The following is an 11,068-nucleotide window of genomic DNA, read 5'->3' on the forward strand; positions in this document are numbered from 1 at the left end:
CCCCCCTCCCGTCCGCCCCGAAGCCCCCCCATGGCGGTCAGCACCCCCTCGGGCTGCCCTGACCTCCTCCAACCGGCAGCGGCCGCAGGAGCCGCCATCGCCACATGACGGGGCCCCGCCACCGCCACCGCCACCGCCGGAAGTGGCCCTTAGGGCGCCGCCATGGGGTCCCACCGCGGGGCCGTCCGGGGGGAGACACTTCCGGGAACTGCGGTCCGTCCCGGAGGCGCAACCCCCCGGAAATGCGGAGGGGAACCTTAGTTCCGGGTAGGCCCGGTACCGTGGGGGACACCCCACCATGTTCCTCCACGATGTTCCTCCACCATGTCCGTCCACTATGTCCCTCCACCGTGTCCCCACTCCGCCTCCGTGTCCCATCAAGGCTCCCAGGGCCGCCTTAATCACAGAATCACGGAATTGTCGGAGTTGGAAGGGACTTCTAGAGACCACCCAATCCAACTCCCCGGCCAAAGCAGGGTTGCCCAGAGGACATCACTCAGGAGCATCCAGGCGGGGCTTGAAGGTCTCCAGAGAAGGGGACTCCACACCCTCCCTGGGCAGCCTGTTCCAGGGCTCTGCCACCCTCACCCCAAAGAAGTTCTTCCTCATTTTTGAGTGGAACTTCCCATGTTCCAGCTTGTGCCCGTTGCCCCTCATCCTGTCACTGGGAACCACTGAAAAGAGTCCAGCTCCATCCTCCTTCAACCCACCCTTTAGATCCTTGTCAGCATTAATAAGGTCTCCCCTCAGCCTTCTCTTCTCCAGGCTCAAGAGCCCCAGCTCTTTGAGCCTTTCCTCATCAGGGAGATGCTCAAATCCCTCCATCATCTTTGTTGCCCTACGCTGGACTCTCTCCAGTAGTTCCCCGTCTCTCTTGAACTGGGGAGCCCAGAACTGGATGCAGGATTCCAGTTGTGGCCTCACCAGAGCAGAGCAGAGGGGCAGAATGACCTCCCTCCACCTCCTGGCCACACTCTTCCCTATGCAGCCCAGGGTTCCATTGGCCATCTTGGCCACAAGGACACATTGCTGGCTCATGGAGATCCTGCCATCCACCAGGACTCTCACATCCTTCTCCTCAGTAGTACTTCCCAGAAGATCCACCTCTATTGGTGCCTGGGGTTCTTCCTCCCCAGGTGCAGGACCTTACACTTGTCCTTGTTGAACTTCATGAGGTTCTTCTCTGCCCAGCTCTCCAGCCTGTCCAGGTCACGCTGGATGGCAGCACAGCCCTCTGGAGTGTCGGCCAGCCCTCCCAGTTTGGTGTCATCAAAGGGAATGGAAGGGCTCAGGGCTCCAGCATGGGGGCAAGGAGTTCTCAGAATTGCAGCCATCAAAGGAGAGAGAGAGAGAGAACTCCTCAGCAAAATTCTTAATTTATATTGAATTTATATTGAATGTTCCTGGTATGAAATAAGCCCATAGGCTACTCTCTTCCACCTAAAGCGACTCATTGATCCTGGGAGGGCTTTGGCAGGGGAGTTGGACTGGGTGGTCTCTAGAGGTCCCTTCCAACACTGACAATTCCATGATTCCATGATTCCTCCTGAAGCCGCAGCACTCGCAGGGTCCCACATGGGCTGTCCCTGCTGGGAGGGACCAGCTTCCTGGGATGGAAGGGGCTGGGGACAGTTGTGGTGTATTTTATATCGATATCGGGATCAATACTCCTTCTTTAGCCTTATTAATATTAATTATCCCCTCTTATTCTATTAGATCCTGTTACCGCAAACTGGCAGATAAAACTTTTTAAGACTCAATTTAAATTTTAGAAAGCAGGCATTCTTTATCGAGGCACCGGATTCCTCCTGTTGTGCACACCGAATACCGTTGTCAAATTAAATTCATACACAACAGGTCTACATAGTCAATATAATTCCAAGAAAACATTAACATATTCATTACATTTCTGAGAATTCATTTACATATTATAATACACTTTTGGGCATGCGTCGTTGTGCCTTCTGGTGGTCTTCATTACGAGTGAGGGTTGTTTCTTCCTCAATCTTCATCTTCTCCACCTCTCCTTTGGCTCACTTTTCATCTTGGCAAAACATTCTAACTGCTTAATTGCTCATTAAAGCTAACGATCTCCCTGCTACCACCTGTTTGTCAGACAATGTCCGTATTTATTGCATCCCTGCCTTAGGTCACCATGTTCTCAGGGCCACAGACTTTCTTATCTTACTATGTTCTTGAAATCATTTGGGGTGGTTGCTAAAATAGCTACATTTCTTCTCTAAAAGAAGATTCTCTGCAGTTTAACCATTTATAAACTACATAAAATCTTCCTTAGGTATCAACCTGTTTATATTTCAACCCTTGGGTTCCCTTCCTTTTTTCCCAGTTCCCCTTCCCGGCTGGAGAGGGATCACGGGGCGAGAGAATAATTACCTAAGTGACAATAGATCATTGTGGGTCCCTCAAAAATAAATCTCCTCCTAGAGAAAAGGAGGCTGAGGGGAAACATTGCTCTCTCCAACTCCCTGAAAGGAGGGTGTAGCCAGGGGGGGTCGGTCTCTTCTCCCAAGGAACAGGCGATGGGACAAGAGGAAACACCCTCAAGTTGTGGCAGGGGAGGTTCAGGTTGGATATCAGGAAAATTTTTTACACGGAAAAGGTTATCAGGCATTGGAATGGGCTGCCCAGGGAAGTGATGGAGGCACCATCCCTGGAGGTATTTAAAAGACGGGTTGACATGGTGCTGGGGGACATGGTTTAGTGATGTTTTTTTGTCCGTTAGGTTGATGGTTGGACTAGATGATCTTGAAGGTCCCTTCCAACCTAGATGATTCTATGATTCTATGAAAATGCAACAAACACACACACGCAGAGGACTGTGCTGATAATGGTTCTTTATTGCCTTCATGGAGGGTCCGGTGGTCCCTTGGTGCCATCAGTAGGTGCTGAAGACAGCCTGGATGTGCTCCCCGTCCCTTGGTTTGTAGGTGCCAACCCCTGCCATGGAGGGATAGGGGTGAGACCATACCCCACAACCCCCCCGTAGCCCCCCATCCCATGCTGCCCACCTTCCTGCAGGGCGTCCTCCCCGCTGAGGAACTGCCAGTAGGTTCTGTCCTCTGGGTTGGCCGCCAGCCCGTGGATGGAGACCACCATGGGGCCCCAGGATGTCTGCTCCGTCTGGAAGCTGTTGGGGAGACGGGTGGGCTCGAGGATCGGTGCTGGTGGGGGGAAGCCATCAGCCTCCCCTCTACATCCCCCGGCCCTGGTTCTCACCTAAAGACCTGGGGTTCCTTCTCCTCGGCTGCCTGCAGCACCTTGAGCAACGTGGAGCCCTCCGGGACCCACACGGAGATGGATTTGCTGAAGTGCTTGCCCTGCAGCTTGTTGATGATGGAGTAGTGCACCTCGATGAGGGCTGGTGGGAGGGGAGAGGAGCAAGGTGGGCACCCAACGCAACGCCACAGGGGCACCGGGCACGAGCGTCACAGAAACACAGAATCACAGAATACTATGGGGTTGGAAGGGACCTCTGGAGATCAGCTCTTCCAACCCCCTGCCAGAGCAGGGCCACCCAGAGCAGGTCCCACAGGAACGTGTCCAGGAGGATTTTGAATGTCTCCGGAGAAGGAGACCCCACCACCTCTCTGGGCAGCCTCTGCCAGGGCTCTGCCACCCTCACAGTAAAGAAGTTCCTCCTCACGTTTAGGTGGAACTTCTTATGGTCCAGTTTGTGCCCATTTCCTCTTGTCCTGTCCCTGGGCACCACTGGAAAAAGCCTGGCCCCATCCTCCTGACACCCACCCTTTCAGTATTTATAGGTGTTGATCAGATCCCCCCTCAGTCTTCTCTTCTCCAGACTAAAAAGCCCCAAGTCCCTCAGCCTTTCCTCATCAGAGATATGCTCCAGGCCCCTCATCATCTTTGTAGCCCTCTGCTGGCCCCTCTCCAGCAGTTCCCTGTCCTTCTGGAACTGGGGAGCCCAGAACTGGTCCCAGTGCTCCAGCTGGGGCCTCCCCAGGGCAGAGCAGAGGGGCAGGATGACCTCCCTCCACCTGCTGCTCACACTCTTCCTGATGCCCCCCAGGATGCCCTTGGCCTTCTTGGCCACCAGGGCCCATTGCTGGCTCCTGGGCATCCTGTTGTCCACCAGGACTCCCAGGTCTTTCTCCTCAGAGCTGCTCTCCAGCAGGTCACCCCAACCTGTCCTGGTGGGGAGGGTTATTCCTCCCCAGGAGCAGCAGTCTACACTCACCCTTGTTGAATTCCATCACGTCCTCCCCACGGGGGTTGGAGAGGCTCTGGGTGGGACCTCTGTGACCCCCGGTTGGAGCCAGCTTTGGGGACTGTTGGCTTGGGGACACCCTGCTGCTGGCGGCACAGTTCAGGCTAGCAGCTTCCAGGTAGGATTTGCCCACCAGGGCTGGCAGGACCTGGGCGATGGCCATGGGCTGGCGGTAGTCATGGCTGTAGACCACGGAGAAAGCCTGGGCGCAATCCCACTCCCGAGGGGCGTAAAACTTTTCCGTGGAGCCCAGCACCTACGGAAGAAGGTGGGAAGAAGGTGGGAAGTGGGATGAGCAGCCCCCAGGAGCGGAACCTGGGTGGTGGTGGCCCTGCAGCACCCGCCGTACCTGCAGGGCCAGCCCCATGCTGTAGATGTTGCCTATCATGCCATCCTTATTCTCCTGCTCATCCAGGAAGCCGTTGGTCACCACCGACACCGCCTCCCAGAGCAGGTCCTGTAAAGCTCCGAGGTCCGTCTGGTGGTAGGTGCACGCCATGGCCAGTGCCGCCACGGCACGGGTGTCTGCAGGACCCTGGTGTCACCTCCAAGCCCCCCAGGAGTGGGGCTTTGCCAATGGAGGGGACACGGTTGGGGTTGGAGGGGTCCCTTACCCACGGAGAGCTGGCTCGTGGGGCTCAGTACTTGCTTGGCCAGGGCCATGGATGCCTCTTCGTACTGGCCTACCCGCCCCAGGCACAAGCCCAAGGTGTCCAGGCTCAAGCTGTACAGCGTGGTCTTGGGGACACCATCCACATCTACAAAGCAAAGTGTGGTGACCTGATGGTGGCCCGGGGTGCAGGGGAAGGGACGTTTTCACACACACCCCGGGTCCCTCCCTGCCATCCCACCATACCCATACTGGCCAACTCCTCCTGCGTTTTCTTCTGCAGGATGTGGAGAAGGTCGATGGTCTGCCCCAGGGCATGGACGTGCTGGGGGTTCTGGCAGGAGGAAAGGAGGGCCAGCACGGACAGAGCCACCTGGCCAGAGGTCATGTCTGTGGGGACAAAAGAGCAGCCAGGACGTGCTGGATGGGGACAGGACCTGGCACCCTTGAGAGCCAGCAGTGCCAGGACCTGCCATGGTTAGGTGGCCCCCCCTTGCCCCCCTTCTTACCCTTGTGGGCTTTCTTCACAGCCTCCTCCTTTATCTCCTGGAGCAGCCACTTGTGGGTGCCACCATCGGTGGCCCCGGCCAGGTTCATGGCCAGCAGGACACTGGGGTTGGGCGGCTCCTCCACGTTGACGGAGTCCTCCAGGCGTTGGAGCAGCTCGGAGACCAGTTGGTCCGGGCCAACTGGAAGGACACCCCCAGCTCACCGGGGTCCCCACGACCCTTCCACGCAGCACCTTGTGGGGCTCCCGGTCTCTCCGGTGCCTCCATGGTGGGGATGACACTCACCACATCTGTGGGTGGCCGTGCTACCCACCAGGGCCAGCAGGACCCCCATGGTGAAAGCCACGGAGAGCATCTTCTTGTCCTCAGGGGCGAGTAGATCCGTTCGTCTCTCTGGGCGTCCTCTCCACTGCTTTTAGCTGCTCCCGGTGTCCTTCTCCCGTCACCCGCCCGCCCGCAGCCGCGGTGGCACTGCCAGCCACCGGCTTATCTGTGTGCCCCAGGGTGGCAAACGGAGCCGGGGGGTGACGGCTGCGGGGTCAGTGACTTTCCATTCGGGGTCAGTGATCTCCATTGGAGGACAGTGCCTTCAACAAGGGCCAGTGCAGGGTGCTGCACCTGGGGAGGAATAACCCCCCCCAACCAGGACAGGTTGGGGGTGACCTGCTGGAGAGCAGCTCTGAGGAGAAAGACCTGGGAGTCCTGGTGGACAACAGGATGCCCAGGAGCCAGCAATGGGCCCTGGTGGCCAAGAAGGTCAATGGCATCCTGGGGGGCATCAAGAAGAGCATGGAGAACCTCAAGGGAGGTCATCCTGCCCCTCTGCTCTGCCCTGGGGAGGTCCCATCTGGAGCACTGGGACCAGTTCTGGGCTCCCCAGTTCCAGAAGGACAGGGAACTGCTGGAGAGGGGACAGCAAAGGACTACAAAGATGATGAGGGGCCTGGAGCATCTCTCTGACGAGGAGAGGCTGAGGGACTTGGGGCTTTTTAGTCTGGAGAAGAGAAGGCTGAGGGGGGATCTGATCAACGCCTATAAATACTGAAAGGGTGGGTGTCAGGAGGATGGGGCCAGGCTTTTTCAGTGGTGCCCAGGGACAGGACAAGAGGAAACGGGCACAAACTGGACCATAAGAAATTCCATCTCAACATGAGGAGGAACTTCTTGACTTTGAGGGTGGCAGAGCCCTGGCAGAGGCTGCCCAGAGAGGTGGTGGAGTCTCCTTCTCTGGAGACATTCAAACCCCACCTGGCCACGTTCCTGTGGGACCTGCTCTGGGTGGCCCTGCTGTGGCGGGGGGTTGGAGGAGATGATCTCCAGAGGTCCCTTCCAACCCCATAGTATTCTATGATTCTGTGACCTTACGCAGGGACCAGTTGAACGCCCCTGGGTTCACAGGGACGGGTGGGATGCATTCCAGGGCAGGGAAGGAGCTGGTGGGTGTCACAGCAGGACCCCCACCCCAGGGCACCTGAGGAGGTCCCCCGCTGGCTGGAAGCTCCCCAGAAGTCTCCAAACTTCTGGGAAGGGCTTGTACTTCCCAAGAAACCCCATTAGTTTAACCTCAGTGCCAGGAAAAATAAACGATGGAGAAGGTTATCCCGGGTGCTATCAACAAGGATTGGAAAGACAATGCCACCACCAGGCACGGCCAGCACGGGGACGATGAAGGGAAAGTCCCCTGTCTGACCACGACAAGGTCACCCGCCTCGTGGGTGCCAGGAAGGAGGTGGATGTGGTTTCCCTGGATTTTCGGGAAGGTTTTTTGGGGGATCCTGGCCCTCCTGGCATCCACACAAGGTGTCTGGTGCTGGGTGAAGAACTGGCTGGATGGAGGAGCTCAGAGGGGTGCAGGGACTGGGGGTACAGCTGGGGACCAGTCTCTACAGCGAAATGCCACCCCTCCCAGTTCTTACTGGTGATAGACTGGGAGATGCTGGTGACTTTCACGAGGGATGAGAGCCCCGTGGAAGGATGTGGCTGGATGGGACCTTTGGGGAATCACCAGCTGCAGGGAATTTAACAAGAACAAATGGTTATTTCTGCACCGGGGAGGGGGGAGTGTACTGGTGGGGACCTTCCTTACTGGTGTGGGTGACCACTGGGGCAGCCATGGGGCGAGCAGGATGTGGGGGCTCAAGGGCAGGTCTGGGTCCACCAGCTGGGTCATCTTCTGCCCCAGGCTGCTCACCATGGGGTGCTGGGGGAGAGGGTCCGACCAGCGCCTGTCTTGGTGTCCCCAAGGTGTCCCATGTCACCCCTTCCCCTGCCTGGTGGCACCAGGATGGGGGTCCCTGGGTGAGCCATGTGTCCCCTCATCCCTGGGGGGGTCAGGCTGGGGGTCCCAGGTGAGAAATGTGTCCCCTCATCCCTGGGGAGGGCAGGATGGGGGTCCATGGGCGAGAAATGTGTCCCCTTGTCCCAGCACATCCCAAGGGACAGGGGTCCGTTCCCCTCCGTGCCTCAGTTTCCCCAGAGGCTCTGCAGTGGGGGGGGTGCCCCGAGGACATTCTTGTCACTCTTGTTTGGGGACCAGCCTGCTTTTGGGGCAATGTGGGGGCAGCACGTGGCCAGAGGTGGACCCCCATCTTCTCCATCACCCCCCAGGAAGGGACCAGGGGAAGGAGCAGGGACAGGGACTGGGGTCTTGGGTTTGGGCCCCCCCTCCCAGGAGGAGGAGGAGGAGGAGGAGGAGGAGATGATCATCTCTGTGGAGATGGGTCCCAGGTGGGTGCGAGGGGCTGGGTGTGGGGCTGGCAGGGACCACCCCACCTCCCATTGGGGGAGACCCTCAACCGCCCACCTCAGCCCAGGTGTAAAAGCCATCAGTGGGGGCTGTCCCTCCTCTTCCTCCTCCTCCTCCTCCATCATGATGAAGGTTCTTGGGAGAAGGTGGTTTCTGCTCCTTCTTGTGACCACAGCCTGGGCGCAGGATGCCCTGAGTAAGGGGGTATTTGGGGGGGCCCTGCTGGGGTCTGGCTGCCCTCTCTGGGGAGGGGGAGTGGGCAGTGCCCCCCTGGGTGGGCATGGGTGACACATGGCTGCCAGCGGAGGAGGACCATGGTGTCTTCTCCACCCCAGGAAGGGCAGGTCTGAGGGTCAGGCTGCCTTGAGCACCAGGTTTGGGGCTGAAAAGCCAAATCTGGGGGGGATTTGTTGGGGGGTGTGTCCTGCATCTGCTCCATCTCCCCATGGGGACCTTTCAGGAGCATCAGGACCATGAGGTGACATCAAAAAGTGGCTCAAAGTGCCCATGGCCGCCTCCTTCCTGGTAAATGCTAAAATTGGGGGGGGACTCAAGGGGACATCTGAGCCAGGGGGGCTCGCTCCCCTGGGAGCAGGCAAACTGGGGGTCCCTGGTGAGCTGGCTCAGCCCCCCTGCCCCATCTCCTCGCCCTGCCCCAGTCTTGGTGACATGTGGCCGTGGGTGGCTTTCGGTGGCGGTGCCGGCTGGCCTCCTGGGGAGCCGTGTGGCTGATGGGGAGCTGAGGCTGGGGTCCACCTGCGGGGTCACCAGCGCTGATGGGGACAGGTACCGGCTGGAGCACCCCCTCCTGAGCTGCGGGACCACCCTGGAGGTGAGGAGCTGGGGGTGACCACCTGATGGAGGTGCTGTGGCAACCTGGGTCCTCCTCGGGGCTGGTGGAGGGTGGGACGGGGCAAGGGGGGGACACCATGTCCCACAGGTGGAGGGTGGGATGGGGCAAGGTGGGGACACCATGTCCCACAGGGGAGGGACAGCATCAGGACATCCTCGGCCATGACTGTTGAAGGGTTGGGAAAGAAACCTCACGGGACAAGTGAAGTGGGTCCTCTCCACCACCACCCATCACCCCGAGGTGTCTCTGCCATCGTTGTCACCACACCCATGTGCTGGGTGAGCTCCAGAGCTGGACCCCCAGGTCTTGTGGGGGTCCCAGCAGCACCCACAGTGACACCCACCCTTTGTGTGAGGGTGGTAGAGCTGGTTAAGGCCAGCAGGGACGTTGTTGTTGACCTGAAACCTGGCTCTTGCTGTGGGACAGCAGAATCTTCTGCCTCCTGGGGGGTTGGGGACAGGGAGGGGACCCCTTCTCTGAGCCGGGTGACACCCCCAGCCCCATAACTGTTTGTTCCCCCAGTTTCTCCAGGACAGCATCCACTACAGCAACGTCCTCCACTACCACCCCTTGGCTGGGGGGGCTGTGGCTCGTGCCACCCCCTTCTCCATCCCTGTGGACTGTTATTACCCCAGGTAAGTGGGGACACCCCCCCTGAACCCCAGAGCCGGGTGAACCCCCTGTGTCCAGGACCACGATGGGACCCCTCAGCGCAGGAGGGATGCCCACCCATGGGGGGACACGGCAGGCGGGGGTCCCCCAGAGCTTGTCACCCCACTTGAGGACACTCCATGGTCTAGGACGGGCAGTGTTTCCTCAGGGGGGGCCATCCAGCCCACCTGGGTCCCCTTCAGCTCCACCTTCACCCACCGGAGACGCCTGCGCTTCACCCTGGATGCGTATGACAGTGAGTTGGGGGCGTCCCCAGACCCCTTCAATCCCCCGTGTGATGGGGGCCATGACCCCGGGGTGACACTGGGGACAACCACCCCCCGTGTCCCCTCCAGGTTCCTGGTCCTCCCGCCTGCCCCAGCCCACTTATTCCCTGGGGGAGCTCATCAACCTCCAGGCGTCGGTGGATGCGGACCCCCACCTGCCCCTCAGGGTCTTCGTGGACCGGTGCGTGGCCAGTCCCAGCGTGGTGGCCCCATGGAGGCTGAGATATGAGGCCATCGTTGATGATGGGTGAGTGGCCAGGGCTGGGGAGCAGCAGGGTGGTGGTCTCTGTCCCCAAATAGCCACTCTCCCCCCTTGCTGGGACCATGAGGAGGGTGACAATGACCTTCTCACCCCCATCCCACCCCCCTAGGTGCCTGCTGGATGGGCAGCTTGCTCGGTCCCACTTCCTCCCCCAACGTGGAGATGGTTCCTTTCGCTTCCAACTGGACACCATCCTCTTCCCAAACACCTCCAGCAGCCAGGTCGGTGCCAGTGGGGCCTTGGGGGGGTTGCAGGGTGACCCCCAGCCACCTACCAATGTGGGGATGGAGTGGCTGGGGGTGGTGTGTGTGTGATTGGGGGGGTTTCTCAGGTGGGGTGGCAGGAGGATGGATGCTTGTCCCCCCCAGATCTACCTCCGCTGTCACCTGAAGGCTGTGGTGGAGGGGGCTGCTGGTGCCCCCGGCAAAGCCTGTTCCTACAACGGTGTGGCAGCCACCTGGCTCTCCTGGGATGGGGACAACTGCTCCTGCTGTGGCTCCCTGGCCGGCTGTGGTGGCCGGCGGTGGCGGCGGCGCTGGTGGGCTGGCACCAGAGGTAAGAGGACCCCTTTGGTGGCATCCACGAGCCTTATGGGGTGGGGGGACAACACCTACACCCAGCAGTGCTTGATGAGCTTCTCCTTGCAGGGCTCCTGGGTGAAGCCAGTGTCCTCTTTGGTCCTCTGGAGCTGGTATCATCTGTCCCCACGTTGTCCTCGGACCCCACGGGGCTCCCCACGTTGTCCTCGGGCCCCACGGAGCTCCCCATGGCACCAGAACCCACCACAGCATCCCCTTACCACCCCTCCATCCCCATGGTGCTTGGGGAGAAGAGGGATTCAGGTGAGTTCCAGCCCCCCCCACGGTGCTGGGGGTGGTTGGGGGTGACTCCACTGTCCCCCCCC

General features: G+C 59.6%; 2 protein-coding genes across 2 annotated transcripts in view; one reads left to right on the forward strand and one right to left on the reverse strand.

Moving 5' to 3' along the window:
* GIF (gastric intrinsic factor) overlaps positions 1-5,830 on the reverse strand; it is an 8,860-nt gene extending 3,030 nt beyond the window's left edge. Inside the window, exons 1-10 of the mRNA XM_014948751.1 lie at positions 5,651-5,830; positions 5,366-5,545; positions 5,103-5,246; positions 4,861-5,004; positions 4,596-4,771; positions 4,217-4,502; positions 3,238-3,379; positions 3,030-3,148; positions 2,908-2,958; positions 64-396 (exon numbers count right to left, since the gene is read on the reverse strand). Of these exons, the coding sequence (XP_014804237.1) occupies positions 64-396; positions 2,908-2,958; positions 3,030-3,148; positions 3,238-3,379; positions 4,217-4,502; positions 4,596-4,771; positions 4,861-5,004; positions 5,103-5,246; positions 5,366-5,545; positions 5,651-5,720 (1,645 nt within the window). The 5' untranslated portion in view covers positions 5,721-5,830. The remainder of the gene's footprint in view (positions 1-63; positions 397-2,907; positions 2,959-3,029; positions 3,149-3,237; positions 3,380-4,216; positions 4,503-4,595; positions 4,772-4,860; positions 5,005-5,102; positions 5,247-5,365; positions 5,546-5,650) is intronic.
* Positions 5,831-10,754: 4,924 nt separating this feature from the next.
* The window catches only part of LOC106891923 (membrane-spanning 4-domains subfamily A member 12-like), a 5,362-nt gene continuing 5,048 nt past the window's right edge, over positions 10,755-11,068 (forward strand). Inside the window, exon 1 of the mRNA XM_014948753.1 lies at positions 10,755-10,820. Within this exon, the coding sequence (XP_014804239.1) occupies positions 10,755-10,820 (66 nt within the window). The remainder of the gene's footprint in view (positions 10,821-11,068) is intronic.

Source organism: Calidris pugnax, unplaced genomic scaffold, assembly GCF_001431845.1.
Source record: "Calidris pugnax isolate Ruff unplaced genomic scaffold, ASM143184v1 scaffold107, whole genome shotgun sequence".
Lineage (NCBI taxonomy): Eukaryota > Metazoa > Chordata > Aves > Charadriiformes > Scolopacidae > Calidris > Calidris pugnax.